Source organism: Salvelinus fontinalis, chromosome 24, assembly GCF_029448725.1.
Source record: "Salvelinus fontinalis isolate EN_2023a chromosome 24, ASM2944872v1, whole genome shotgun sequence".
NCBI classification, from domain to species: domain Eukaryota; kingdom Metazoa; phylum Chordata; class Actinopteri; order Salmoniformes; family Salmonidae; genus Salvelinus; species Salvelinus fontinalis.
In genome coordinates this window covers 16,185,905-16,211,944 of record NC_074688.1, presented here as the reverse complement: position 1 = coordinate 16,211,944, position 26,040 = coordinate 16,185,905, and the positions used below count along the sequence as shown (strand labels likewise).

General features: G+C 43.6%; 1 protein-coding gene across 1 annotated transcript in view; it reads right to left on the bottom strand.

The window, feature by feature from the left end:
• Positions 1-5,894: 5,894 nt before the first annotated feature.
• LOC129822028 (gap junction delta-2 protein) overlaps positions 5,895-26,040 on the bottom strand; it is a 44,929-nt gene continuing 24,783 nt past the window's right edge. The window contains exon 2 of the mRNA XM_055879875.1: positions 5,895-14,578. Within this exon, the coding sequence (XP_055735850.1) occupies positions 13,735-14,578 (844 nt within the window). The 3' untranslated portion in view covers positions 5,895-13,734. The remainder of the gene's footprint in view (positions 14,579-26,040) is intronic.

Here is a 26,040-nt window from a genome sequence, read left to right as displayed (position 1 = left end):
GACACACTCCATAATGTCTTCCCTCCTTCCCCCCGTCCTCCCATCTCTCTCTGTCCTCCCTCCTTCCCTCCTTCCCCCCGTCCTCCCATCTCTCTCTGTCCTCCTCTCCTCCATATCTGCTGTCAGGGGTGTACTCTGTCATGTTGAAGGGTCTTGGTTGAAATGTAATTAGCTTTACACATATTTCCTAGCAATTCCTAATTAGAGTGGTAGGTTGATGTCATTAAAACACCAGGGATTGGACTAGGGAGTAGCCTAGTAGCCAGCTCCTCCTCCTCCACTGAGATATGGGTCCCCCAGTCACAGAGCAGGACGTGAATAGACTGGAAATAGACTGGGGTTAGGATCATTATCTTTCTATTAGAGAGGAAAACAAAGACAATCTATTTTGATTTTCCATAATGGGGCTAGTATCGAACCGGGAAAGACAAGAACACATAAAACCAGAAAATTGTCTGAGGGCCATGTTTGAGTACATCAGGAAGCACATTGGTGTTTTACGTAAGCACTGCCCTCCGATGCTCTGTTTCTGATGTAACGGACCTTCCTGTTGATTTTCTAATGATGTTATCTGAAGCAGCTCTCGGCCAAAACCACTTTAAGCTTGTCTTGCTACAGTTTCACTATTTCTCTCATGTCCTCAGAAACAGCTACTCTATTAAGCCTTATGCGTTTTGGTGTGTGTGCTTGCGTGTGCATGCGTGTGTGCGTGTGAGAGATAGATACTGTTATTGAAATTGGCTGCACATTCAGGGACAATGTAGAAAGCAAACATATGCTTAATCCATTTAATATCCCTGTTGAAAAATGAAAACACTCTTATGAAATCCTCACAGAGTTTTACATTAACCTAACAAAGCCAGTAGACACACAATATATTAAGTAAAGATTATGGTAATGAATATTATCATTGCATATTCAGCAATAGAAAATGGAAAAAGCTATTTTAAGGTGAAAATGGCAGAATGTTTTGCTTCGCATGAGTAGTCTTAGAGGTAGGTGCATTAACAAATAATGTCCAGCAAATGCAGCACTTGGAATTATGTTGAGTAATACATTGAATTGGAGCTGACAGTTCAACTATACAAAAAATGTAACTGCACTCATTATGTTCAATCATGGAGCGCTATATCAGGACTGCTTGAGTAGTCTGTGGACGCTATTAATCTACAGTATGATTTTGGTGAATATTGTATCTCTCTTGTGAGCTGTTATGTAAACTTGTAAATCCACAATATTTAATTTGTTGCGTAAACTTTATGGTTGAAGCTTATTTTCAATGGAAGACAACTGAACCTCTCCAGTGGCTAAGGATGATCAACGTCAAGACCAAAGATCAAATCAGAAACCGCTGACTATCCGTTTTCACTGATCAATATTTCCATGTGTATTACACACAGCAAGAAGACAGGACCATCACTCATCAAACACTCTCTGATCCTTTGTCTTACAACGACTATCACCACGGTCTGCCATAGTATTCCCTATGGCCCTAAAGACTTAGAAAGCTAGCAAAAGTGGTTCCCCAGCTGAAGGGCCAGCCTTAAAAGCAGAGAGCAGACTGAGAATTACATAAGGACTGTACAGCTCTCAGAGTTCTTATGACAGAGAGTCCAGTGTTCTTTTGGGAGATAATATAGGCCTATATTGTCTCGCCCTGTTCCTCTGGTTATGTAAGGACGGGCTTGTTTACAATGGGTTAGGTCGGTTTTAGGGTCACATCAGAGGAATACAAGATATTAGGACAACATGAAACCATGGAACCTGATATATGTAATCATAACTTCATGTTAAGTTATGGACAATCTTTTTAGTAATGTGACTAATAGTAAGATGCTGTGTGTTTAGGCATTTTTCTATCCTTGTGTTAACTTCTAGATGTGTAGCCTATAGTATCCCAGCTCTAAATGGTCCGTCCCCGGCCTTCACTGCTTGTCAGCCTGACGTATCTCTGCCATGTGGACAGGCAGGGTGGCGTGCAGCGCTGAGTAGAGGACCAGACATCGCCCGTGTTGTGCCACGGCAGCCTTGCCAATCCGTCAGCGTGTGTGAAAGTGTGCGAGGCCGCCAAGGAAGGCTAGTGTTTCATTGGTGTGCGCAGCTAAGATCTGCTGCTTCCTGTTAGGACACACTTCACTTCCTGTCAGCCACCCCACAGCTTGCAATTTCTTTGTCTCTCTCTCTATGTTTTTCTCTCTCTATGTTTTTCTCTCTCTCTCTCTCTCTCTCTCTCTCTCTCTCTCTCTCTCTCTCTCTCTCTCTCTCTCTCTCCTCTCTGTCTCTTAATGACAATCTCATCGCTTCTACCTTTGATCTTCTCATTTCTTTTTGGCTCATCACCTTCAATGAAGTTCCACTTATCGCTTTTCATTCTCCCCACCTCTCTCTCTCTCTCTCTCTCTCTCTCTCTCTCTCTCTGAATGCCCTCTATTTGGTCCTGTAGTAGTGTCCCCTCCCCTTCCTCCCTCCTCCTCCCCTGTCTTGTGGCCCACCTGTCCCTGCTCCTCAGCTGCTCCCCCTGAAGACAAGGCAGAAGCACCCAGGCAGAACATCCAGCCTGTTCCCAGCTCTGCTGCCTTCTAACCCTCTTCCTTTTTACCTCTCTTCCTCCTCCTCCTCCTCCTCCTCCTTCCCTGAGTTCTCCTCTAGCCCTCTACTTCATCCTTAAACTCCTTTCTTCTCTCCTCTAACCCTTCCCTTCTTCATCTGCTCACCATGTTAACTTCTTCCCCCATTACACTCCTCCTATTCATTTAACCCTCTCTCCTCATGTTCATTTAACCCTCTCTCCTCCTGTTCCTTTAACCCTCTCTCATCCTATTCCTTTAACCCTCTCTCCTCCTGTTCCTTTAACCCTCTCTCCTCCTATTCCTTTAATCCTCTCTCCTCCTATTCCTTTAACCCTCTCTCCTCCTGTTCCTTTAACCCTCTCTACTCCTGTTCCTTTAACCCTCTCATCCTCTCCTCCTATTCCTTTAACCCTCTCATCCTCTCCTCCTATTCCTTTAACCCTCTCTCCTCCTATTCCTTTAACCCTCTCATCCTCTCCTCCTGTTCCTTTAACCCTCTCTCCTCCTGTTCATTTAATCCTCTCTCCTCCTGTTCCTTTAACCCTCTCTCCTCCTATTCCTTTAACCCTCTCATCCTCTCCTCCTATTCCTTTAACCCTCTCTCCTCCTGTTCCTTTAACCCTCTCATCCTCTCCTCCTGTTCCTTTAACCCTCTCATCATCTCCTCCTATTCCTTTAACCCTCTCATCCTCTCCTCCTGTTCCTTTAACCCTCTCATCCTCTCCTCCTATTCCTTTAACCCTCTCATCCTCTCCTCCTATTCCTTTAACCCTCTCATCATCTCCTCCTATTCCTTTAACCCTCTCTCCTCCTGTTCCTTTAACCCTCTCATCCTCTCTTCCTATTCCTTTAACCCTCTCATCCTTTCCTCCTATTCCTTTAACCCTCTCATCCTCCCCTCCTGTTCCTTTAACACTCTCATCCTCTCCTATTCCTTTAACCCTCTCTCCTCCTATTCCTTTAACCCTCTCATCCTCTCCTCCTATTCCTTTAACCCTCTCATCCTCTCCTCCTGTTCCTTTAACTCTCTCATCCTCTCCTCCTATTCCTTTAACCCTCTCATCCTCTCCTCCTATTCATTTAACACGCTCACCCTCTCCTCCTATTCCTTTAACCCTCTCATCCTCTCCTCCTATTCCTTTAACCCTCTCATCCTCTCCTCCTGTTCCTTTAACCCTCTCATCCTCTCCTCCTATTCCTTTAACCCTCTCATCCTCTCCTCCTATTCCTTTAAACCTCTCATCCTCTCCTCCTATTCCTTTAACACGCTCACCCTCTCCTCCTATTCCTTTAACCCTCTCATCCTCTCCTCCTATTCCTTTAACCCTCTCATCCTCTCCTCCTATTCCTTTAACCCTCTCATCCTCTCCTCCTATTCCTTTAACCCTCTCTCCTCCGCTAACCATCTTACCCCCAACCCTCTCTCCTCCTCCTCCCTTTCTCCCCAGCACCAAGAAACATGCTTGTTTTCATCAGGGTACATGTAACATTGCTGGTTATGGTTTTTGCTTGTCTTAGTTCTATGCTCACATTTAATCATCCATATTAGATGCTGCCCTGCAATGTATTGCATATTATGTATTTTTTTTATAATAGATGTTTAGAGTAGATCTGCAATTTAAACCTAAATCGGCATAGTACTGGGATACCTCTATTATGTGGCCTGGGTTATGTAAGAATAAGGGAGATGTAATGATTTGCCAGTTGGTGAATGTATTGATTGTTTTTATGAAGATGGTTTTGATAATAGCAATGATGATGTGAATGATCACATTTGTGATGAACGACACGACGATGGCGAGGATGATAATGATGATGAAGATGACGGAGACGTTTATGATGATACTAGTCTTGATGGCAGTGATGATGATGATTATGATGATGATGAAGATGACGAGCTTGATGTTTATGATGATACTAGTCTTGGTGACAATGATGATGAAGACGAAGGCCATATTGCTGATGATGAATACGAAGGCTGCACAGTGGTCAGGAAGAGATGCTGTCCCCCCGGCCATCTGTGTACAGATTAATCCTTGCTGGGTTTAGAGATATTACTGCCAGGCTTATTGCTGTGGCAACCAGCCCTCAGAGACACACACATGCACACACATACACACTGCACACACTTTCTCTGTTGACAGTGCTGCTGTTTAGTGCAACAGAAATGAAAGAGGAATGAACACATACACACAAACGCACACGCACGCTCACACCAAGGTTATGATAGTTTTGTGTTTTAATATTTATTTTTTTTGATTAGTTTTTTCTATTTTTTTATTTAAGTTCTCCAGAGCCAGCTGCTATCGCACTGGTGCCAATGCGAGAGCCATAGGATTCTACCGAATATTACAGATTGCCCACACACATAGTAACTGTAGTAGATTTTCGGGGAATTTTATGAAAAGCTGAATGAGTTCTGAGCATTCTGAGCCCAAATTGACATTCTTTCCAATAAGTAGATTAGGAGAAAAACAACTTTGTTTTAGTTCTCAAAGTGGCTGAAGCAGTTGCCTCTGCCTGCTGGTCGCTAGGCTACCCGAGAAAGCACGCTCACAGGAGAAGGGTAACGCTCACTTACACCGACCTGAACCATGACCCTTTTTTCAATGGGAAACTGCCTTTTTGCTTAATTCCTCCATAATATCTGGTCCTAACTAGTAATAGTGATGCACAAACTAGGTCTATTTGAAACATCGCCATCTCCTGGCAGCATTTACCCACCAGATTCAGTAGCTTGAAAACTTGAAAACCACATTGAAAACCTACATTGAAAGTTTAGGGAAAAAGACTAAAAGAGAACATAATATGCTTTGAATTTTAGTTTGTTTTGGAATCAAAGATCATAGTTTCAGTATAGTTTAAGTTTTTCCAAACGTTTTTGTTAATTATTTAAATGAATTTAGTTTTACTAAATAGTTTTTTCATGATTATTTTTTTGTTTTAGTTTCAGTTTTAGTTTACTGTAATAACCTTGGCACGCACGCACATACGCACGCGCGCACACACACACACAGCATTCCCTCCTCCTTTTCCCTTGTTATTATCACTGATGCCATTAGCGCAAGCAGCTACTTGGAATTGTTATTATTTTTGGTCAGTTTTATCACTTCAGCAGCAGCACATTTTGATGTGTCATATTATAACATACTGCTTTTGTTTTTCGATTCCATTCACGTGGACAATCTGACATTTCGGTTTCCCATCTCTCTCTCGGTCTCTGTCTCTCATGCACACAAACACAGAAAATGGTTAGCTATTTAGACACCTCCATTCCTCCAGAGAGGGCTGCACACTGTCAATCACCACAAGGTCAAGCTCAGCATGTGTAACATTCAAGGTTTTATTCACTATTTACATACAGTACAGTACAAGTCAGACACAATGGTCAAGAAACCTTCAAATAAGCTCAGTTGTATATAAAATAAAATCTGCAGTCAAAACAACAGATTTTCTGTTAAAAATCACAAACAAGTGTTTTTTTCTTTCTTAGCATTTTTGTTATGTCCACTTCGGTGTTGGAGACATACAGAGCTATGATGAAACAATCACATGTTCTTCTACAGCTAATACATTTCCCTTTCTGCGCCTTAAGAAAACACATACCTGACGTTCAGTCATTTTAGTACCCTGTGGTTACAACCGAGCCAAATATAGACATTACCTCGTCCTCAACCCACTCTCGTACCCGAACACGTTCCTCATATTATTTCTCATGACGTTACCGTAGCAACCACTCCTATTAGGTAGCTTCATTTCATTTGACAGTGCAGTGGTGGTGTGGATCAAGAATCATAAGCTTTATGTAAATTGTTTACTCTAATTTGTATGCTACTTTATGACTCAAAGGGGCCACTGTGTCAGGTGAGGGGACAGGTAGTCGTTTTCCCCACACTAAAGCTTCTCTTCTGAAAAACCTCACGGCCTTAGCCCTGTCCTCACTAGATCAAGCAGCACTCAATTTAATGAAATTGCCTAGTTACTATTGATATCATGAGAGATTAAAGGGTTTGAAATTGCCCCCATAAACGAAATATTCCTAATCCAGCTCGGTGTGGCTGTTTGTGTCGACTACATCAGCACGTCAAAGCCTCAGACTCAGTGGGTGTCATGTTCTTCACATGACAAGACAGAGCTGGTTTCATCATGGCTCAGACTCTCAGAGTGGAGAGTGGGATACTAAAGGCATGTAACAAGTATCATCAATACCAATTCTCATGTTCAAATTCTTATGACACGTTCTACTAATCCCTTGAACGATGCAAGTCTGTCTTGCATGAAGTAGTGATTTCCTTGCTTATTGTGGCCAATGAGAATACAGATCTAGCAGGCTAGGGTCCATTTTAAAAGCATGTTTTGACACAATAGACAATGTTGGGTATTTTTGCCAGCCTTTAGCTGATCATGTAGTTGATCATCGGGGAGGGGACTGTGGATCTATATCTATATGCGTCCGTTAGTACGTTCGTCACATGCGATATCTCAGAGAGCACTGGCCTAATTTTGGCAGAACTTGGGTGAAGGATGCATCTTGCAATAGAGATCCGCCATTTACAAAATGACACTGTTTGGCCAGACTGTGGCGCTATAACAAGTTATTGAAAATGCTAACTTTAAAAGGTCACACCCCTCACTCCATTTGACCAAAGGTCATGTAATTCTGTACATACAGTAGGTCCCTCTCCTCACAAGAAACAAATAAGGTCTGCTATGATGGATTTTCCGCCATTTACAATATTGTGAAAAAGACTTACAACTCTACTCCTCTGGCATTGAATTACCAATCTGCATGAAACTTGATATGTGGCATCTATGGACAAAGATCTCTCAACGCAATATTTTCCAGACTAGTACCTAAAACAACATGGCCGCTCTTGACCAATAAACATTCACGTGGGCGTGGTCTGGCACATAAATGCATATAAATCAGTCACAGATATTCGTATTGTAACAAAATCTGGTAAACATGTTGCAAACACTGTCACAACTCATCATACAGTGCCTTAGGAAAGTATTCAGACCCCTTGACTTTTTCCACATTTTGTTACGTTACAGCCTTATTCTAAAATGTATTAAATCGTTTTTTCCCTCATTAATCTACACACAATACCCCGTAATGACAAAGCAAAAACGATCACATTTACATAAGTATTCAGACCGTTTAATCAGTACTTTGTTGAAGCACCTTTGGCAGCGATTACAGCATCAAGTGTTCTTGGGTATGACGCTACAGGCTTGGCACACCTGTATTTGGGGAGTTTCTTCCATTCTTCTCTGCAGATCCTCTTGGATGGGGAGCGTTGCTGCACAGCTATTTTCAGGTCTATCCAGAGATGTTTGATCGGGTTCAAGTCCTGGCTCTGGCTGGGCCACTCAAGGACATTCAGAGACTTGTCCCGAAGCCACTCCTGCGTTGTCTTGGCTGTGTGCTTAGGGCCATTGTCCTGTTGGAAGATTAACCTTCACCTCAGTCTGAGGTCCTGAGCGCTCTGGAGCAGGTTTTCATCAAGGATCTCTCTGTACTTTGCTCTGTTCATCTTTCCCTCAATCCTGACTAGACTCTCAGTCCCTGCCGCTGAGAAACATCCCCACAGCATGATGCTGCCACCACCATGCTTCACCATATGGATGGGGTTTCCTCCAGATGTGATGCTTGGCATTCAGGCCAAAGAGTTCAATCTTGGTTTCATCAGACCAGAGAATCTTGTTTCTCATGGTCTGAGAGTCCTTTAGGTGCCTTTTGGCAAACTCCAAGCGGGCTGTAATGTGCCTTTTACAGAGGAGTGGCTTCCATTTGGCCACTCTACCATAAAGGCTTGATTGGTGGAGTGCTGCAGAGATGGTTGTCCTTCTCGAAGGTTCTCCCATCTCCACAGACGAACTCTAGAGCTCTGTCAGAGTGACCATTGGGTTCTTGGTTACCTCCCTGACCAATGCCCTTCTCTCCCAATTTCTCAGTTTGGCTGGGGCGGCCAGCTCTAGGAAGAGTCTTGGTGGTTCCAAGCATCTTCCATTTAAGAATAATGGAGGCCACTGTGTTCTTGGAGACCTTCAATGCTGCAGACATTTTTTGGTACCATTTTTTGGTACCCTTCCCCCGATCTGTGCCTCGACACAATCCTGTCTTGGAGCTGTACGGACAATTGGCTTGGTTTTTCCTCTGACATGCACTGTCAACTGTGGGACCTTATATAGACAGGTGTGTGCCTTTCCAAATGATGTCCAATCAATACATTTTAGAATAAGGCTGTAACGTAACAAAATGTGGAAAAAGTCAAGAGGTCTGAATACTTTCCAAATGCACTGCAACCAAGAACATTCGTATCGACACCACATGGTGGCGCTATAGCTTTTGTTACTATCAGTATAGTCTAGTTTGAATTGTTATTACTAATTGGCCCAACTGGCCCAAGGTGGGAAGGGGGGGGGGGCTGCATCATTTTCAGGCTAGTGAAGTTGACGGCACTGCGTATCACCCATTGGCACAACAAGGCTAAAGGTTTGATTAGGTCCTTGAGCAACAAACATGGTCACCACGTTCTGTTAGGGAGATAAATATTGGGATAGCGGTATGTTATGTTTTTGTTTCTATGGTGAAGGGGGGATGAAGGAGACTAAGACACTGTGCTGAAACTATAAAGCCCTTGTTTATAAAACTTTCAACACAACCGGTCTCGTTAAAATGTTTAGACGGGTCCCTTTTTATCTCAAGAGTCGGCGGTGCCAGACCTGATGACGTAAACCTGGGTCTGTTACCTCTCCACACCCCCCATGCCACTGGTTTGAATGCAGCCCTACATGTGAGGTTAGGACAGGTGGCACTGGTGGTAGTAGTGTGCTAGAGTGACGGTACAGCAGGTATTTAAAAGTGCCACCACAGATGGTGTCCGTTCCTGCCAATTGGAAGCGTGTGTGAGCTGTCTGTAGGTCCTTGCTTCCATCTCCTCGGAAATATTTATCTGAACTTGTAAATGACCTTCCTTGTCACTGATTCAATGCAACCCATGATGAGGATTGATAGCACCAACGTTTTAGGCAAGAGGGCTGGTTTAGGCTTGGATACAAGGAAGTGGCCACAGAAGTAGGGTTATGGGTCTGTTTTGCCGTAACTCTGCAGATTAAAGGGATTTTCTTGCCATCAAACTAGTCTTGAGAATGTGTATGTAGTAATACATGAACTTTCTCATGTGTGTACTGATTGACAATACTTGATGTGCCTTACTATCTATATGATGTTTCCTGATGGGTTTTCTGTGTAAGAAAGAATGCAGATGTTGTCTGACAGCATTTAGAAAAGTTTTGTTGTATTAATTGTAGAAATATGAATACAAAGCCTAGTTTTAAAAGATTGTTCATCATTTAGAAGTGCATAATTCCTGAGACTGTTTGTATGTTGTGCAGTAGTCCTCAATGTGTTGACCTGAAGCAGAGGGCTACACAGTCCCCATAATGTTACTGTTGTCTTAGGGCTTCACTGTTCCTTTCGTCAGACTTAATTCGTTCAGTCGTAATTCATTTGCATTACTCTGGAATATTTTTTCCTTTATTTTGTCAATGTACTGTTGTATTTACCCTGAAAAGTGTGGCTTACAGTACACACAAGTACAATTCGAAGTATCCACATCTTAAGTGTTGTTGTTGAAAAAAAATCTTAATCTTTTTATAGCAGGTAAAGTACCTCAAAATGTTGGTAAAAAAACAGCAGGGCTGAATCCTACCCTATTCCATTTAGAAATTACCTCTTGGGTTGGTACTGACTTGTAAAAGAGTTGGAAAGGAGAGATTCTTGACATCAAGACTTAATTACACGTTTTATCTCCGAAGCTTGGACGACAACTAAAAAAACCTCTTCTTTCTTTTAAAGATTGAGTTTTCAAAAACAGGTAGAAACATGCTTATTCTAGCCATTGTGCATGCCTTAAAAAAGAATACATTTTAAACCCCATGTAATTTGTATATCACTTTGGCAAGGGATACAATACATGTGATCACATTTCAACCCCCCCCCCCCCCAGTTTGTACATTTAAAATGTTTTGTTCTTTACATAGGAAAAAAACTGCTTTTTCGATAGGTCTTTCAATTACATCACTGTACAAAAAAAGAGAAAAAGACAACAAAATGAATCCACAAGCCAGAAAAAAGGAAACAAATTAAGAAAAGAAAATTGCATAATTTTCACATATAGACTGGAGAGAGCATTGGACCACTAGAACCCTGTGAAGTGTTCACTTTGGGAAGTGTCCTTATCCCAACCCTGTTATATAACCCTCAATGAGACCAGACAGGAGAGCAGGAGAGAGACACATGGGGACAGTACTTGTACACTACTATACTACACTTCAGACCAACCTTCCCAAACCGTTTTCTTAAAGAGAAGCGCCCAGGATAATTTAGAGAAAGCCCGGCCTTAACCTCTATTATTACGCCTTCTCAGCAGTCTTCTAAGAACAAGGCTCCTCCTCATCCAATCCCACGGCCATTCAACGAGCTCTGAAGAAGGGGACTAATTTTATACTAGAGATTATCTACTAGTATCAGTGGGTTAATCACAGACAAGACTGAACGAATAAAGAGCCTTCTCTGGCTACTTCATCAGTCACACCTCAGTAAGACTATACAACCACATCAGCAGTGTGCTCAGTGAGGATAGAGAGGAGGAGCGTGGATAGCTGGAGTCATACATAGAGATACAACTCTAGAGAGGCTGATTTCGTAGAGCCGCATTTTGTCGGCCATCTTACATGGGGACAGTTCTGAACGGTTCTATCTCCATAAACGTGTCTCTCTGCGGTTGTAATCCTCTGTCATTGTGTGACTAGCGGGGACTTTGTCATGGCTTTCTGTCGTTCTGTTTAGGACATTTCCTGTTCTTTTCAAACAAATGTGCAACTAGAGGCTTGGTGGCTTTCCAGGTTCCAGCCATATTTCCTCTCCCATGTCTGTTTTCTCGGCTTGGCTTGCGAAGTTGGTTTGGTCCGGGCCAAGCCGGTGTCACTGTAAACCCAAACATCTCCAACCTGAGCTGCCTACTCTGTTTTACAGTGTACCAGACGCACGTGCCAAAAGAACACATGCTGTTGATGTCAATGTCTCCAGCAACCCCCCTCTCCCTCTTCTCTCTCCTGCTCCCTACAGAGTGTTTCGTAAAGCCTGTACGTTACACACTCCAGGTTGTGTGTCCCTGGGCAGTGCTTGGGGTGACTCCCATTACAGGGTTCCTATATGACCTTGGGGTAGAACACCAGGAGAATGTTCCGGCCCAAACATTTTCACTCAAGCAGAACCATGCTGATGGGGATTCTCTCTCTGGACAGGACATAAACCAAGGAACACACACGCCTGCACGTGGAGGCACAATGTACAGTATGGTGATGCACCTCGCTGGTCATGTTTGGCCTTCTTATAATGTTATCGCCATGGACACTACTACTGCTCAGTGTGCACACCCCTCCCTCAATACATCCACAACAAGGACACCCCCGCCCTCCACCTCCCGTGTCTGGCCTCACTGCAGGGTCAAAAGGCATTGTGCTGTAAATGTGGGATCCCTTTTAGAGTGTACCACTGTTGCAGAAAAGCTGAACCGTGTCTTCAGTGGTGTTGAGCGAGTGTGTTGGGTTTTTATTGCTGGTGCTACAGAGCTTTTCCCAACGAGAGTTCCTTTCTGTCTGCCGCTCTCCCGCCTGTCTTCAGGGATCATGCTGCAATACTTATTTTCCATCGTATTTTCCTCAATCTTTTCTCTTCCCTTAAAGGCATGCCTGCTGATCACCACATATGAGAGGGATGCAGCACAAACCAGTAGATTAGCATGTTCTCTGTCAAGAGTACAATCCATGATAACACTTGGTTCATTCTAGAAACACTGCTTTGTAAACCTGCCTTTTTCAAATACCTCTTGCAATCCTCCTCTCAGACACAAATTCAGTTCCATCGATCAGAAACAAAATGCTTTGAAATGAACAAAAAAAGACAAGACTATTTATACATTTTAAGTACCCCCATGATCCCAACCATGTTTTTTTGCCTCCCCTCCCTCCATAAAGATAAATACATCTATTTTGATATACTCGCTCAACTAAAAGATTAAATAATATGCAGGAACTTTCAAACAAGAAGTAAATCCAAAGGCTGGTACCAACTTTGTCACGAAAGGAATAAATCAACTCATAATAATGATATCGTTAACGTTTAAATTTGTAATAAAATGATCTGGTTCCTCTCCGTTGAGATTGCAAGGAGAAGGTTCCTCTTCTACTCTCCTATTTCTCTCTTTCACTTTATTTTTCTCTTTCTTTCAGTCAGTCACAAACACACGCAATACATTGGAATGCTGGAGAGAGAAGCTCGGCGTAGGGGTGTTTTTGTGTGGAGGGGAACGGTTTGTGACTGTGGAGGTGTCGTTTATGCATGGCCTCCTTGGGTTCCTCTCTAAAGTTTACACGGAGGAGAAGAGGAGAAGAAGACATTACTGTCATCCACCCTCAGTCTCAATGGTGCAGGTGCCAGCAGTGGAGAAGTAGAGAAAAAATGTTTTCAGTATTCCTTCATGGTGTTTGTGTTAATAATTGTTTGCCAGGAGACAAAACGTAAACAGCAGCTTCTTCTGGCACCAGCTCCAGGACTCCCGAACACTGTCTCTCTCTGTCATCTTAATCTCTGGAGACTAGCTTGAGAGGAACATCATTCTCTCTCCACAGCAGGAAAGAGAGGCTAGAAAGTTGACTCCCTGTACGCAGCTTGTAGAGAGTCGATCATCGTTGCGACAGCTCTTCCTCTCTCTCTCTGTTAACGACCCCTCCTGCTCTCTTCATCATGGATGAAATAAGCCAGAACAGCACCATGATATAACAAACCCCTCGGTCCCCTTCACCGTCCCTGGCCCGAAAACAGCCAGAAGCCTCTCCTAAAAGGCTCCCACACAGCCCTTTGGGAACGTCCCAATCAAAACATCATTCACATGACAAGTTATGACAAGAACAGGTGCAGCTGGTCCCATAGTAAAAAAAATGCACCAAATATTCCGTGGCAGCTTCCCCTCCTCCTCCTCCTCCTCCTCCTCCTCTTTCCATTAAAACTAAAAAGAGAGAGTGGAATGGAGTGGTCGTCCCACTCGGTCCCTACCCTGCCCCCTCACTTACCCAGCATTTAGCCCTGTCTCCATCAGACGTAGGCGGACTCGCTGGACTGGGTCCTGCCCATGCTGGGGGGCTGTGACAGGTGAGACATGTCCTTCTTGCGGATCTCGCAGATGGACTTCCGGCGGGCCTGCACGCCCCGGATGGCTGCCTTGATTTTCTTCCAGCCCAGGTGGTTGAGCTCTGCCAGGTTGAGCAGCACGCAGATGCCACTCACGGCGAACATGAAGACCAGGAAGACCGTTTTCTCGGTGGGCCGTGACACGTAGCACTCCACCTCCTTCAAGCAGGGGTAACGGTCGCACTCGAAGATGCCCGGCACGCTGAAGCCGTATAGGAAGTACTGTCCCACCAGAAAGCCGATCTCCAGTGCGTTACGGAACACCACCTGGATAATGTAGAAGCGCGAGATGCCCTCCTGCTGGCGCTGCTTGGACTTCTTGCCGTGTGTGAGCCCCCGCGGCGCGTTGGGGATCTCCTTCACCTCCATGCAGTCATGCTCGTCCTTCCCGCCACCGTCGCCGTGGTGCACCAGGATACCGTTGATGTTACGAAGCTTCCTGGTGCCGCTTTGCCCGTAATCCGAACGCTCCAGCAGTGGGTAGAGGAATGAGTAGCGTCTGTCACGCTGCTTGGCCGACTGGTGCACAGAGTAGGTGATGAAGCACAGGCTGGGCGTACACACCAGAATGATCTGGAAGACCCAGTAGCGGATGTGGGAGATGGGGAAGGCCTTGTCGTAGCAGGCCTGGTTGCAGCCCGGCTGCAGGGTGTTGCAGATGAACATGGTCTGCTCGTCCTCGTACACCGTCTCGCCAACGATGGCCACGATCAGGATCCGAAAGATCACCACCACAGTCAGAAGAATCCTGTCAGAGAGAGAGAAGACAAAATAAATATTAGATACAATTAACAACTGGAGGGTGTGGTGAAGAGAGAAAGGATGGTAGAAGACCAATAAACCATTTTGGATTAAAGAGATTGAAGAAGATTCGGGCGGGGCAGGATCAAGAGAGAGAGAGAGATAACTTGGATAAGAGATGTGGAGTTCTGTGAACGATAATCAGTGATTGGACATGATGTCACTGTTCCTTTAGATAAGGTAGAAAAAAAGGGATTCATCTAGAGCACATTCATCTGCTGAGCACAATATCTATAATAGAGAAAGAACAATTATTTTTTCCCATACTTCTTCCAGTCATTTCATCTCCAGCACAACAGCCATTTAAAACAGCGACATGACACATCTCTCTGCTTCATGGTCTAAGTTTAGCATCAGGCTCATTTAACATGGTAACCTTCATCTCAGTCCCTGCTAAGGTGGATCTTGCTCTAATTAATTTTGTAACACACAATCTCTGTCTTCCCATTTTTCCTCTATCCCCTTAGCAACCGGTGACACTGTGCGCCTTGTTTGCGGCTTACGTGCTATTTCTGTGCGTGTGAGAGAGAGAGAGGGGAAAGAGAGATTACTGGGTGTGAAGCAATTCACTGTGTTTTTTCAGTGGTGTGCTTAATGTGACATGTTGAGAATATTCATTCTGAGAATAACTATTATAGCCTGTGAGGGGGCATGCATATGTACAGGGCCGGCCCTGGATGTTCTGCCGCCCTAGGCGAGACAAAAATCTAAAATAATCAAATATTTATCTCAGCTAAAAGTCGGAGGAACAGAACATAACAGCAGCCCAAGTCATAGGTCATATTTCTCCAACATCAAACCAGAGTGTCTTGCTAGCAAAAAAAATTATCTTAGCCATCCTCGTGAATCTAAGCATGGCATTTTCAAAAGTGACATTCCCACCCAGACAGATGCTCCCACGAGGCAGAAAAATGTAAGCTTCAACTGCTGATGCGTTCTGTCTCATAGAGACTAACGTACTTTGGTGCGAAAAGTGTAAATCAATCCCAGAACAACAGCAAAGGACCTTGTGAAGATGCTGGAGGAAACAGGTACTATAATATCCTGTTATGAGAATTTTGTTATCAATGTTCATAAACCTCCATTCATTTACTCAGTCTGCAACCCAGAGTTTGTAAGATTCTGGTTGAATGAAACAGACAAAAGTCCCAATTTACAAAAATCGAAGTGTTTATTCACGAGAACGTTCTATCATCAAAAATGCAACCCAGTCTTTATAACACACACAAACAAGTTCAAATCTTAAGCTCCGCCTTGCTTAGACAGTCTGTGTTTTTCCACTATATAGATACATTGTTTAATCTGCAACATGTTTCATCATTTTCTGCAAGCCTAATAGTTTCTCCCCTCCACGGGTGGAGACAGAATGTCCTGTAAGGGACACAGTAGTACAACTTGTCTGTCGATAGCTCCTCTTATCATTTGTTTCTCACTTGCACCATGCTTACATATTAAAAAGGAACAAAAGGTCCTTGTTCTAATTCTGACTAAAACTACACATCATCAGATTATAGTTTTATGATTCTAATAAATGTCATACAATTATATGGTTTCAGAGTGGAAATATTTAATCATTATCTTTAGACATATAAATTATTTTATCAATCCACAGTAAAACCCATCCTATATTGACATAACCTGAAAGGCTGCTCAGCAAGGAAGAAGCCACTGCTCCAAAAAACGCCATAAAAAAGCCAGACTACGGCTTGCAACTGCACAGGGGGACAAAGATAGTACTTTTTGGAAAAATGTCCTCTGGTCTGATGAAACAAAAATAGAACTGTTTGGCCATAATGACCATCATTATGCTTGGAGGAAAAAGGAGGAGGCTTGCAAGCTGAAGAACACCATCCCAACCATGAAGCACAGGGTGGCAGCATCATGTTGTGGGGGTGCTTTGCCCCAGGAGGGACTGGTGCACTTCACAAAATAGATGGCATCATGAGGAAAGAAAATTTATGTGGATATATTGAAGCAACATCTCAAGACATCAGTCAGGAAGTTAAAGCTTGGTTGCAAATGGGTCTTCCAAATGGACAATGACTCCAAGCATACTTCCAAAGTTGTTGCAAAATGGCATAAGGACAACAAAGTCAAGGTATTGGAGTGGCCATCACAAAGCCCTGACCTCAATCCTATAGAAAATGTGTGGGCAGAACTGAAAAAGCGTTTGCGAGCAAGGAGGCCTACAAACCTGACTCAGTTACACCAGCTCTGTCAAGAGGAATGGACCAAAATTCACGCAACAAATTCTGGGAAGCTTGTGGATGGCTACCCGAAACGTTTGACCTAAGTTAAACAATTTATAGGCAATGCTACCAAATACTAATTGAGTGTATGTAAACTTCTGACTCACTGGGAATGTGATGAAATAAATAAAAGCTGAAATAAATCATTCTCTCTACTATTATTCTGCCATTTCACATTCTTAAAATAAAGTGGTGATCCTACCTGACCTAAGACAGGGAATTTTTACTAGGATTAAATGTCAGGAATTGTGAAAAACTGAGTTTAAATGTATTTGGCTAAGGTGTACGTAAACTTCCGACTTCAACTGTATCTTCAGAAAGCGGAAAGCTAAATTAATAGCTTCATTTTTTAAAATCTCCTCGAATATTATAGGCTGCAGCTCAGCTTCAGAATGTCATAGAGAAGAATCAATATATCCCCATAAGCATCAGCTGCTTATAGTAGGTAGCAGTTTCTTACTAATAATATAACACCTGTTATCACACATGCCACGACACCACAATTGTTACAATTAGAATAAAAATAACACTTTTATTTAACATATTTAACATATTTGAATATTCCTGTAGAAGTGTAAAAAGAATGATACATCATTTGAGCTTTGGAAACAAGTGCTTTCAGAAATGCATGGCGGGCCTCGTTTCACTGGAGCAGTATATAATAAGCTTTATGTCAATAACCCAGCCTTAACAAATTTTGTTTATTTACATATCGAATTTGATTGTCCAGCATCAGTTTCAGCATCTATTTTTTCCATGCCCTGCCTAAAGAGGCCTCTTTCCTCTGCTGTGTTGCTGCCTTGCAATCAGCAATGTTTTCTCTCGGTAACTGTCCATGGTCCTGAAATCAAATCATCTGCAAGAGACAGAGAGAGAGATAGATGTAGTCTATTTAAATAAATAAAAATACAAAGTAAACAGGTGATAGATAATTGAGTAATCTTACAAATGACTCTGTGATAGAATTATTGTGAGTGTGTGATCAACACTTACCTTTCATTCCAAGACAAGTTGACTCGCCTGGCCTTCCTGGCAGCAGAAGCATGCACTGCTTGTTGGAGGTTGATTTTGTAAGACAACTCGTTTGATATGAAATTGATATGGTGGAGATTTCATTGAGTCTCTCTTGATTCATAGTAGAGTGCAGGTAGTTTTTGATGAGTTTGAGCTTGGAGAATGTGCGCTCTCCACTTGCCACTGTCACGGGGAGGCAAACAAATGCATTGGGATACAAGTAGGCCATTTGATATCTGGATATGTACTCCAGTGCGTCAAGTGGTTTTGCCTCACTGTCCAGTCTCCTGCTCAAGACTTTGAGCTCAATACACAGCTCTTTTGCGCCGATGTCCCTGGAATCCCTGTACGTAAGGGCCCTCTCCAGTGTTGTGCAGTCAGTGATAAGTGCTGCAGTGTCCTTGTCCTTGATGGTGCGGATGTTGTACAGGATGCTGAAAACACTGCTGTGCTCTTCGAGCTGCGTAAAGCGCTCGTTGACAAACTGGATAGCAGAATCAAGAATCTGATTAAAGAAATGTACTTTGAATTTCTGCTGAGGTACAGTCACAGGCTCATCCTCAGTCACGGGACGGACCGTGGGCTGCACTGGGAAACAGGACTCAATACCCATCTCCTCTGCCAACTCTTTTGCGCTTGCTAATGCGCCAGCGAAAGCTGCATCAGATCGGTAGTCTTGGAGGAATACCCTGGTTGAGTTCAATTGAGCCGCTGCTTGTGAAAGGTTAAAACTCACCGCCAGCAAAAATTCAGCAGGGAATTTCTTTGGTTTAGAGATTGTGACACTTTCTCATTTTTAAAAAAAAATAGTCGGTTCCTGTTTCTGTCTCTTAGAAATGGAAGCAAATTTAGTTTAAAATCTCTGTAGCTTATTATTACTTCCACTAGTAGCTAGCTAACGTGAACAGGTTAGACTACTGCCTTAATCACTAATCTTCTTCCTCACATACAAACTTAAAAAAAAAACATCAATACAATCATTTAAACTGGTAGATTCATTTTTAATGTTTCACAATTGGATAATCCCATATAAACACACACATCACTATAGCTATCAAGGATAGTGGGAGTGAACTACGGGAGAAGCGGGAATGGGGTGGAGGCGGGAACTGCAGCAACAGCTATGAGCTAGTGTCTGGGGCGCCGGCGGTGTAGTAGCCGATCAGGGGCGGCAGCCAATTGCCAAAATGTCACCCCAAATTCAATCTTGCCTAATGGGAGGGCCGGCCCTGCATATGTATACAAGTGTATGCAGCTGTTTTTGTATAGTGTAGCGCTACAGGTTCATTCTGTGAGTGGGCTTCAGAGGTACTCTTTCACTGTCAGTTGAACTCACACACTGTCACTCAAAGCATTCGTCTCGTTCGTTTTTCAGACAAACACAGGAGGCATTTTAACACTTCGAATGAACTTCTGTTAAGGTCATAAATCATCATAATTACTCCAAGCAGATTTAACCACCTCCGTCTGACAATACCCATCCATTAGCCCTGGAACTCATTAACAGTATAATGAGAACTTTTCTGAAGTGATGACGACAATAGAAGAAAGTGGGATTGTCACTTTAGCTGCCAAATAGTTGGATGTGGTTTGGCTGCTGTGGGTGAATTTGTAATCTACCAATCGGAGCAGCTTTACTGGCCTGCACATGCCACAGCTGTGGTTTCAGAGGTCATATTTAATCTGACCCAAAGTCAGCCGCTATTCACATTTAGGCATACTTCTCATAATAGACAGAGACTGCAGAGGTAAAAAATGAAGCCTGGAATAAAGGAAAAGGAAAAAACTGAAATACATGCTCCCAATCCGCCCACCTGTAATCTGGATGAAGTTGCAGCAGATATGAAAAAAAGTCATGCTGTTACCCTTGTAGTGACTCCATGAAGGAGTTTAGGACACAGTATCCACTATAGCCGTTCTGTAGCATTGTGCCAGCTAGCGCACTGTATCAGTCAAAGGCTGTGAAAAATGATTAGGCACAGAGGGAAAACATCAAATTACTGTGGAATTAGTTACAGACAGGGATAAAAAGGCACCCAAAAATGTAGTAGACAGAGATTTAGATGAATAAAAAAAACTGCCAATGCGGTAAAAAAAAAAGGGATGAGGGAAGAAAATCTCATCAGGGAGAATGAATTATATAATGGCTTCCACACGCAACCCACAACCTTAATCTGCACCAGGGCCAATGGAGGATTCTTGCATTAGGCCTAGTAGTTTGTTTAATGCCATCAAATAGCTTTAGATGATCCAGGCCCACAGCCCCCACCTGTTCCTACTCCTCTTCTTCCTTCACGAGCTCTCTTTCTGTCTTTTCTCCCTGTCTTTCCATTCCCTGTGCTCCTGCTCCTACCATCTCCCTCCCTCCCTAAACCCCCTCTCCTTCTCTCCCTCCCTCCCCCTCTTTCCCTCCCCATCTCTGCCTGGCATTGCAACTGATGAGCTCCAAATAGAGACAATAATTTTATTTTTTGGTGAAGCATTTTTGCTACCATTGTCGGAAGAACCTGTTTAACATCAAAACAAAATCTCCTTTGTGAATCTTATGAAAATGTCCACAACCGTCTGTGTGTGGCTCTGCTGGCCTTGCCCCCCAGACCCTTGTCATCGTGTCCTCCCCCCTCAACAGCCTGCATCTGGTTGCTAAATGAACACCCTGTCTGTGCTTTCATACAATGCTCAGTGACTGTAAAAACATTATGCCCAGAGCCCAAACTGCTTCTTTTAATTTTATCATGGTTTCCCTCTCAACAGCTAATGACAAAAGCCAGGTTGATTTGTTTGAAGTCCTATTTGTATCTACAGTGATCAGCGCGCACCAACATGTTATTTCTCGGAGGGAAGCGTTGTCACAACCGTCCGCACACAGACAACTGAGCAGCTTGCGTTGTTGGCTTGCTAAACAACCAACAGAGATGCCATTTGAAGTGATGCTACTGTATTGTTGTTGTTGTGGAGGAAGAACAGCCCCTTTTATACTGTACGTTCATGAATGTCGCTCTTCCTTAAGTTTGACTTACCGATTCTACAGTGTTTCTTTCTGTAACCCTGGAGATAATATGTTGATCGAGGAAAGGGGGTAAGTCAGGAGGTAGGGGGGGCTCCCTGGTGCCTTTACCCACAAACCCCCTACATCCCCCCTACCCTCCCTCCACTCCCCTCCCCTCCTTCTTCCGACAGTTACCATGGCAACAACAGATGGGCAGAAAAAGGAACGGTGTGCTCGTGAGCTCTGATTCGAGCTGAGGACCAGCTGTAGTGAAGACTACAGGCAGCTTGACTACCCAGGAAGCTGAGAAGAAACACCAGCAATAACAATGCTACCAAAGCAGGCTGGAACTGTCTGCTGTCATCTGTGGATGGAAGCCAGATGAAAAATCATTCTACACCCAGGAGAGAGAACATCTCTTACAACCTGTTGTATAAAATGTTGCAGACATGGTTGATCTATGATAGACTCTTATTGATAACCACAAACACAATCGATATACACTATTATAAACTGGGTGGTTCGAGCTCTGAATGCTGATTGGCTGACAGTCATCCCTAAGAACAGCCCTTAGCTGTATATTGGCCATATACCCCACCCCCTCGGGCCTTATTGCTTAAATACAACAGACACTAGAGAAGTGTATGTGTTCCGTCTGTCTTATCCAATGCATAAGCTAGGTCACGTTATTGGGAAATATTCAAGTCCTTTTCATTTGGTGATGGCTGAAGAAGCCACCCATACAAAAGAAGCTGTGACGAGTCAAAGCTGGCTTGTTTGCTCCATGATTTCAATGTTCCCCATGTGATACTGTGGTGTAATCCTCTTAAAGGGCTCCCTCTTTCCCTGTTGTCTGGGCTTCTGCTGCGGCTTTACCTGGCCTCATCCCTTTAACTCTCTCTATAAAGCATCTCCCTGGTTTCCCCAAGGTTAATCATCAATAGGACCTGGTTGACTTGACAGCAGGCCATTTGGCACATAGCCCACGGCTACGTCTTGCTTCAGGTAGGGTCAGAATCTTGGCCGTTTAACTAATACTGTATCGACTCTCCCCAGAGAATCCTGGGCCTATTTCCTCTGCCACTCACACACGTCCACACACGCACGTCCACACACACACGTCCACACACACACACACACGTCCACACACGCACGTCCACACACACACATCCACACACACACACACACACACACACACACGTCCACACACACACACACATCCACACACACACACGTCCACACACGCACGTCCACACACACACACACACACACACACACACACACACACACACACACACACACACACACACACACACACACACACACACACGTCCACACACACACGTCCACACACACACGTCCACACACACACACACACACGTCCACACACACACACACACACACACACACGTCCACACACACACGTCCACACACACACACGCATGCACGCACACACACGCACGCACACACGTCCACACACACACACACACGCACACACGTCCACACACACACACGCACGCACATACATCCACACACTGGTTGTGCCTCAGGACAACAGTTTAATCCCAGCAGGATGAGACTCCAGACATGGAGAAAAACTAAAACAATTGAGAGAGAGAGAGAGTGGGGGGGAGCTGCAACCTTCAATCCAGGTTATTTGACAGCATCTCACACGCAACCATAAATACTGTATATACTGGCACACACACATATATACTGTATATAAAACATCCCCACCAACACAGACACATACCCAGTGAAGCATACACACAAAATACATGATGCAAATATATTTAGACAGTAGTGATATAGAGTTCACCCTGAAATGGAGCCTGAAAATCATCCATCCACTTTAGAGAGCACGGGAAGAACACAGGAATGTCAGACAGTATAGACACAATCAGCTTGGTAAAGCTTGTGTGTGGATGGCACTCTGTTGGCAGGGGAGCGCAGGCCCTCTGCTCCTTCTGTCACTGGAATGTGACAGAGATGGAGGAGGTCCAGGATAGCCCTCAAGACCGGAACACACTCTCTGCTAAGTGTGTGTGTGTGTGTGTGTGTGTGCGTGCGTGTGCGCGTGCGTGCGAGAGTGTGAGTGTCACTGGGTGCGGGTTTTGGTGTGGTTTGGCGTGTTTGAGAGAGATATAGAAACAATACTATATGTGTTTGTGGGTGGAGAGTGGGGGAGTGATCCAGTCTGTGGTTTTGTGTGTCTCTCGGTCTAAAGTCAAAGCCACACGGGTGTAAATCTCATCCGTAGACCTCTGACGTGAGACAGTACCCACTCATCCTCATCCACTTCTCATCAAGTCCTCGCCCCACACTCACAATATTCACAATCTCCTCCTCAATATCCCAGTACAGCTGATCAGTACTGAGAGACAGACTGGGGCCGTAGCACACTGGTGTCCTCTCTCGTTGCACACACACTAGAGTGACTTGAGCTGTTGATTTAATTACACACAGCACAGCAGTGATTAATCCCTATTTACCACTTGAGTAGCTCCAAGTCCACTCGCAGTCTCACAGCAGTCCTTTACAGCACCGCAGAGACCTCCACTCCACAGTAACCAACTGGTAACAGTATAGGTGTGCAATAGGGCTGGCAACACAGCCATCAGAGCCGAGCGTTGGGTTTGGGAAGGTCATGAGTTAGGAAAAGAGCAGCGGTCAGAGATCGGGATGGGAGCATGGCTGTAATCCACATTTAATCTTCTGTTTTGGACAATCCAGGGCTAGCGAGTGTGGCCCCTGCCAAGGCCAAAACCCAAATCACTCTCAGTCACACATGTTGGAAGCATTCTTCACTGACTCCCAGCCACACATGGTTAGCACACACTCCTCTATCGCTCCTAAATCTATTCTAAACATGTGCAGTACAGAGAAGTATTCTAAATCTATTCTAAACATGTACAGTACAGAGAAGTATTCTAAATCTATTCTAAACATGTACAGTACAGAGAAGTATTCTAAATCTATTCTAAACATGTGCAGTACAGAGAAGTATTCTAAATCTATTATAAACATGTACAGTACAGAGAAGTATTCTAAATCTATTCTAAACATGTACAGTACAGAGAATTATTCTAAATCTATTCTAAACATGTACAGTACAGAGAAGTATTCTAAATCTATTATAAACATGTGCAGTACAGAGAAGTATTCTAAATCTATTATAAACATGTACAGTACAGAGAAGTATTCTAAATCTATTATAAACATGTACAGTACAGAGAAGTATTCTAAATATATTCTAAACATGTACAGTACAGAGAAGTATTCTAAATCTATTATAAACATGTACAGTACAGAGAAGTATTCTAAATATATTCTAAACATGTACAGTACAGAGAAGTATTCTAAATCTATTATAAACATGTGCAGTACAGAGAAGTATTCAAGGACCTAGACGTTCTGACTCACAAGACATTTCCCATCACGATTGATGTGTACATTTAGTGAATCAGTGTAAGAAATAACAAATTGCTAGTTGTGCATTTGAGTGTGATAAACATCTACATTTCAGGTGAAGGTTGTGTGTTTACCTGTTTATAGCTCGGAATGTGTGCGTGTGTTTGTGTGGGGGGATTAAATGAATTTATGTTTGTGTTAGTGTTACTGTGCAAAACCAATCTCCTCCACCACAGTATTCTCTAGAGCAGGAATTCCCAAACTGGGGTACGCAATGCCGTCGGGGGTACGCCAAATAAAAATGTGATTCACATTTTTTTTAAATAAAATCTAAATATTTATAATTTTTTAGACTTTTTTTTCACATTTTCAAACAGTCCATTTATATTTTCCAATGGGGCTATACATTTAGTAGCCTCGTTTCACTGCCAAAAATAAAATACACTGCTCAAAAAAATAAAGGGAACACTTAAACAACACAATGTAACTCCAAGTCAATCACACTTCTGTGAAATCAAACTGTCCACTTAGGAAGCAACACTGATTGACAATAAATTTCACATGCTGTTGTGCAAATGGAATAGACAAAAGGTGGAAATTATAGGCAATTAGCAAGACACCCCCCAAAACAGGAGTGATTCTGCAGGTGGTGACCACAGACCACTTCTCAGTTCCTATGCTTCCTGGCTGATGTTTTGGTCACTTTTGAATGCTGGCGGTGCTCTCACTCTAGTGGTAGCATGAGACGGAGTCTACAACCCACACAAGTGGCTCAGGCAGTGCAGTTCATCCAGGATGGCACATCAATGCGAACTGTGGCAAAAAGGTTTGCTGTGTCTGTCAGCGTAGTGTCCAGAGCATGGAGGCCCTACCAGGAGACAGGCCAGTACATCAGGAGACGTGGAGGAGGCCGTAGGAGGGCAACAACCCAGCAGCAGGACCGGTACCTCCGCCTTAGTGCAAGGAGGTGCACTGCCAGAGCCCTGCAAAATGACCTCCAGCAGGCCACAAATGTGCATTTTTTTTTGCGATTTTGCGCTGGTTATCAAGGGGCAAAGTATTGACACGTTTTTTGAATTGAGAGACGAGCTTAAAGTTTTCTTTACTGACCATCATTTTCACTTGTCTGACCGCTTGCATGATGACGAGTTTCTCACACGACTGGCCTATCTGGGTGATGTTTTTTCTCGCCTGAATGATCTGAATCTAGGATTACGGGGACTCTAAACAACTATATTCAATGGGTGGGACAAAATTGAGAACCACTGGGAACTACTGCTATAGAGCAGGGCTTCCCGACCAGGGGTACTAGGACCTTGGGCTATCCACAGCGGATACTTGAAAAGACTCAGGAGTCCACAGGGTTACTGGTAAAATGCACATGAGGGGGTACTTCAGGGGTACTCCGGGCAGAGCAACAATCAGTTGGTGGTACAATAACCAAAAAAGGTTGTGAACCACTAAACCATCCTTTATCAGACGCAGCTTTCACTAAGGTGTGATGCTCCGATCTGCCTCTACTCCCCATCTGAGGCCTAAGGAGATCAAACCACTGCTCTCTCCTAGTGTGTGTGTGTGTGAGAGAGAGAGAGATGTGTATGTTTACTGTTAATTTGTATTGTTTGTTTCACTTTGTGTATTGCTACCTCACTTGCTTTGGCAATGTTAACACATGTTTCCCATGCCAATAAAGCCCCTTGAATTTAATTGAATTGAGAGAGAGAGAGAGAGAGAGAGAGAGAGAGA